Consider the following 5,000-nt stretch of genomic DNA (forward strand, 5'->3'; position numbering starts at 1 on the left):
GATCGGATCTACAGATTAGCGCTTATATGGTGGTTACGGTATTATAATGATGTGAGACATGGTGCCGGGTTAATTTCATTCAGAGATAGGCAGTTGAGGAAATGGATTGAAATTCAGCTCATGAATTGAATATTGCTCATTATTTTCAATGAGAGGGGGATTTCCTCATCCGTGGCCCCGTATTTGAATTAATATCCCTGAACGAGTGCCTGGAGAGGGGTGTCAGGGTGGGAGGATGGTTGGAGGGTCAATGATCAGAGTGAAAGGTGCTCTCTCTGACACCAAACACAGTTCATCTCAACCTCATGGTTTGCAAATCACCATACACAGGCCGTGAACTTTCTGTTTTTAGCCCCCACAGAGAATTTCAGCCACAATGTCAATCTTTGATTTAAAAATAAAACTAAAACAAAACTACATGCTAGCTTGCTTTTTTAGCACTTTCTCCAGCTATTGTTCTGTTGGTCGGTTTTACACCACCGACCTCCACTACAGTACTCGGGAAATAAAAATAGATCTTCCATATGTAGGGAAGAATCTCTGTCCAGGTGTCTGTTTGAGAGCCTTCATAGGCCGTTAAACTTGCCATGACCTAGGAATGGGTCTCGTGGCAGGTTTCTGTAACAGAGTAGTATTCACTGCTGCCGCTCCAGCAAAGCAGAGAGTGAGAGAAAACTCAATGCAGGCTCCGGAGTCTCTTTTGGGGGTAAATGTAAATGGTAGCAGGCTGAATCTAGTCCACATTTTCTCTACCTACAGCATGTAATTATGTGAGAATTGAACACAGACCATACTCTACAAGCCAGGATAGACTGTGCAGGGGTAGAAGGTGGGAGGTGGAAATCTGTGCTCCACTGCTCCACTGTCTATGACCAGATGGAGAGGTTTTGATAGCTGGCTGTCTATTTGCCTGCCAGTGTATCTGCAGAGGGCGAGGTGTCCATAACCAGCCTGTATTTCTACAGAAAGAGAGGTGTCTGTTTGCAGCCAAGCCAGACTGGAAATGAAATTATAGGGGTGAACCTGATCCAGCAACAGTCTCGGCGATCAGCTGGCCCGATAGCTATAGTACCTGTCTGTGTGTGCCTGTGTGTGTGTTTGTGTGTGTGTGTGTGTGTGTGTGTGCGCGTGCATGCGTTTCTGTGTGTCTGCCTGTGGCTGACTTCCAGTCCCAGTTAGTTGGACAGTGTGGTCGCCAATGCCTTAATCCAATCACTCATTAGAGGTTATGCTGAAAGGGCGACTGGACCTTAAGCGTACCTAAAGGGTATTTCTCAGTCTGTCTCCATGTCTTCCCAGTTACTCTTCTGGTGCCCCCCCCCCCCCCATCAGACTGTTGCCACCTGACCAGTATTACATGACTACAAGTCTTAGTGTTTCTTGTTGCCTGACAAAAAACAACATAACACCAGACAACTCTATCCACTTCTATGTCCTACACAGACGAGGCGGGGACGGAGTGTGTGTTTGTGTGTGTGTGTGTGTTAGGGGGGCAAGACAGCAGCAGATGAAAACAAAAGAGAAGTGACAAGCTAACTTAACCATCCCCGAATGATCACATGACCCTATCCTGACATGTCTCATTGGCCGAGACCAATGTGCCCCTTTACAAATAGCATGGCTTAACACATTCCGCTTGTTGTGATTTCTTTCGTGTCGAAAATGTCTGAAAAGCTTGCGGCTGCAGGGAAGAAAGAGGGGGGAAAAGAAATCTATGCTCTTATTGAGTTTTCTTTCTGAATAAATAAATATTTAAAAGGTGGATGGGGGTGGGGGGGGGGCATTTCACTCTAGCTGCAAATCAGGCCATCAAAGGGGCCAGACAATGTATGCTCACTATTAGTATCAAATTACAAATAAACTGGCTTTTGGTGACTGGATCTCCGATGTCAGATTTTGATAAATGGTTTCAATTTGGCAGCTGCTTTAGAGTGTCAAGGCCCATCTGATCCTGTCCCCCTCTACAGCAGTTTGCTGCCTGAAAGAATCTAGCTCAGTTAGCCTAGCACCTTCTTAGGAGCCAAAATAATCTTTTCATACTAACCAGGCAGCAAACCGCCCAGGGCACCTGACGGCTGGTTGCTTTTTGGGCCCCCTGTTTAATGCAAGTGTGCGTGTGCGTGTGCGTGTGCGTGTGTGTGTGTGTGTGTGTGTGCGTGTGTGTGTGTGTGTGTGTGTGTGTGTGTGTGTGTGTGTGCGTGCGTGTGTGTGTGTGTGTGTGTGCGCGTGCGTGTGTGCACGCATACATATATTTATGTGTCCGTGCGTGCGTGTGGGCGGGCATGCATTCATGCATATGTGATTTCCCTAGTATGTCTAAAGGCAAGTATTGAGACATGTATATACATTTAATCATGACTATGCATATGCATAAATCTGTTAACAATCTTACATCATGGCATCTCATCTCCCCTCTGAGGGAATGTGTACCTGCTGCCCATAGCTGAACCCAGTCAAGGGAAATGAGAATCCGCAAAAGCAGCAGTATTGCATCCTATAAACAGCTGTTTCCAGTTTTAAGAAGGATTGGACCAATTTAGCGGCTGGCATTGAGGGGTGCCTCTAGTGCCAAGTATGTATTGAGTAGAACGAACAAATCCAATCAAGCATTTCAAAGTTGGTCCTCTGTTAAATTAAACCATACAAGTAGCATTAAAATCTATGTAGTAACTGGTGCGGGTGGTCTACAGTAACCACATAGGGACAAAAGGCTTTCCATATTTATCTCAATCACAATTTACCCTTTAGCACATCTGTTAAATGCGCCAATAATGATCATAACCTCAATGTTCACTATACTGTATTGTATTCTGATCAGGGTTGTAAATGAACACCAGCCAAAATGCTGGTATATTTGGCTGATAACCAGCCATCATTTAGTAATCAAATTCAAATGTATTTGTCCAGCTGGCTACTTACAAAATAAAAGAGTGTGTTGAACTTTGGGATGGACCAGACAATATGTCCAGTGGACATAAAGGTTCGTCCTGCATCTGACCTCTGATCAGCACCTTGATCAAGTTCTGCTGTGTTCTACTGACCTTGGGTAACCTCTCGGGGTCTCCAGGGTGGCGTGGGATGACTTTCTGTAGCCTCTGGAAACCGTAGTCGATGGTGGGTTCATTCAAGGCTGCATGACAAACAAGACAGTGATTGGTTGATTGATTGATTGATTGATTGATTGATTGATTGACATCTTTATTGACAACATTCTTATGCATAATCATATATTTGTACATATTTGTCAAAAGTAAAAATTAAGCTTAAAAGCATATTTACATTGCGAGTTAATAATCCCTTCCGAGCATGGCACATGCCACCACAACACACAGTATGACTATTAATTGCATTGTGGGATATGTAAATCATCAACTGTTTAGACACTCAATGCGGGTGTGCTTTTTCTTTTCTTTTTTCATCAGCAGCACGCAACACATTCACACCTGGGAGCTGCCCAGTACAACCATAGTCTTCTATTGTTGTCCACTGATCAGCTCCACTGGAGCAGTCGGGAGTTAAGTACCTGGTTCAAGGCGAACTGAACAGCAATTAAGGAAGAAAAGAAGATAATTTAAAATCATTCAACTTCCCCTCCCTGGTCCAGGGATTCAAACCGGCTACCGCACATGTGCACATATCCTCTCGCTGCCATTTAAAATCTTAAATCTCTATATGATCTTGAAATTACATTCTATTGGTTAACAGGCTTGTTACAGCTCCCAATGCCAGCTGAGGCACTGAAAGGCTCCGGGGACTGCTCCATGCCACCCTGCCTTCTGCACACGTCCCTTTATCAGAGTGTCAGCTGATCTCTCTCTCCTCACAGTCAGATCTCTCTTATCTTCTCTGTTCTCTTTATTAAGTGCAAGACCTTACACTCAACCTGTCCCCACCGCTCTCCCTTCTCACCACGCATTCCTAATTCAATTGCACTTTCTTTCTGTTGAGCCTCAAATCCTATTTTTTTTTTTTATTTTTTTCTGTCGTTCACCCGCTGCAAACAACACAATCTCCATTTTTCCTCCTCTCTATATGGACGAGGAGAGAAGAGAAACACCCGGAAATGAGTTAGGGAGATACTTCTCCATAATCAAGCCCATTAATCATAAAAGCCTGTCAAATTTGACTTTGGGGACAATTTGTCAGCCGATCGTGCCCACTCCGCTTTTGTCACCAGTGCCTCTTGTATTCTGTAAGGATGATTGACACACCAAATGCCGGTGAGTAGAATAGCTAGTTTGCGCTAATATGCATAACCGCCGCTTTCATGAATAAGAATAAGGTAGCAATACGGCCGCGCAGGGGTCTCTTTCAAAGGGCCCCCGCTACCGTTTGTCGCGAGCGGGCAAATAGATGTTATTACCATTATAACAATATTTGTTTTCTTTCCCCGGGAATGGGCGCCCGCGAGCTGCTAAATCAAATTTGTAGGAGCCCGTTTCAAACGGCGGCAGAGGAGAAAAAGGGCTTTCAGGCTGTGGCTGGGGTGGGGATGATATCTGAAGGGTGACGGAGCTAGACGGGCCCTCGCCACGAGGACTGCCATGTTGGATTTCGGCTCTTTGCCCCTGAGAGGGGACCAAAGAACACAGAAGCTTAAATGTATTACTCCCTCCCTCCCCCCTCTCCCTCTCTTTCTCTCATTCTCTCTTTCTCTGTCTCAGATGAAGAGAGATTCATTGCTTTGATCCCAAAGAGACTTTTTTGGGATGCATAGTGGATGCATGGAGGTAATGTGTTAGGAGTATGCAGGCAGTAATCAACTGAATTCAAAAGTCAATTTTGTGCACTGTGCATACGTTCCAACCTCAAAAAACAGGTGAAAGGCTCTATGGGAACTCAAACAATTGAATAAAAAAGCCATTTACCTCCTAACAGAGTTAATGGGATGGGAGTCACCGTATAAGAGAGGAAGAGCGAGGACAAGTGTAAGACAGGAAATACTCAGCAGGAGTGAAAGAAGGGAGAACAGATCACAGACAAGGAGAGAAACACAGAGG

General features: G+C 44.9%; 1 protein-coding gene across 6 annotated transcripts in view; it reads right to left on the reverse strand.

Annotated features, from left to right (window-relative positions):
* Positions 1-5,000, reverse strand: part of LOC308076539 (transcription factor COE3) — a 127,550-nt gene that overhangs the window by 17,910 nt on the left and 104,640 nt on the right. For all 6 annotated transcript variants that reach the window (XM_080416882.1, XM_080416880.1, XM_080416884.1 and 3 more), the window contains exon 11: positions 3,042-3,130. In XM_080416882.1, coding sequence (XP_080273008.1) covers positions 3,042-3,130 — 89 coding nt within the window. The remainder of the gene's footprint in view (positions 1-3,041; positions 3,131-5,000) is intronic.

Source organism: Gymnoscopelus braueri (genome assembly GCF_963280865.1).
Source record: "Gymnoscopelus braueri genome assembly, chromosome: 20".
Classification (NCBI taxonomy): Eukaryota; Metazoa; Chordata; class Actinopteri; order Myctophiformes; family Myctophidae; genus Gymnoscopelus; species Gymnoscopelus braueri.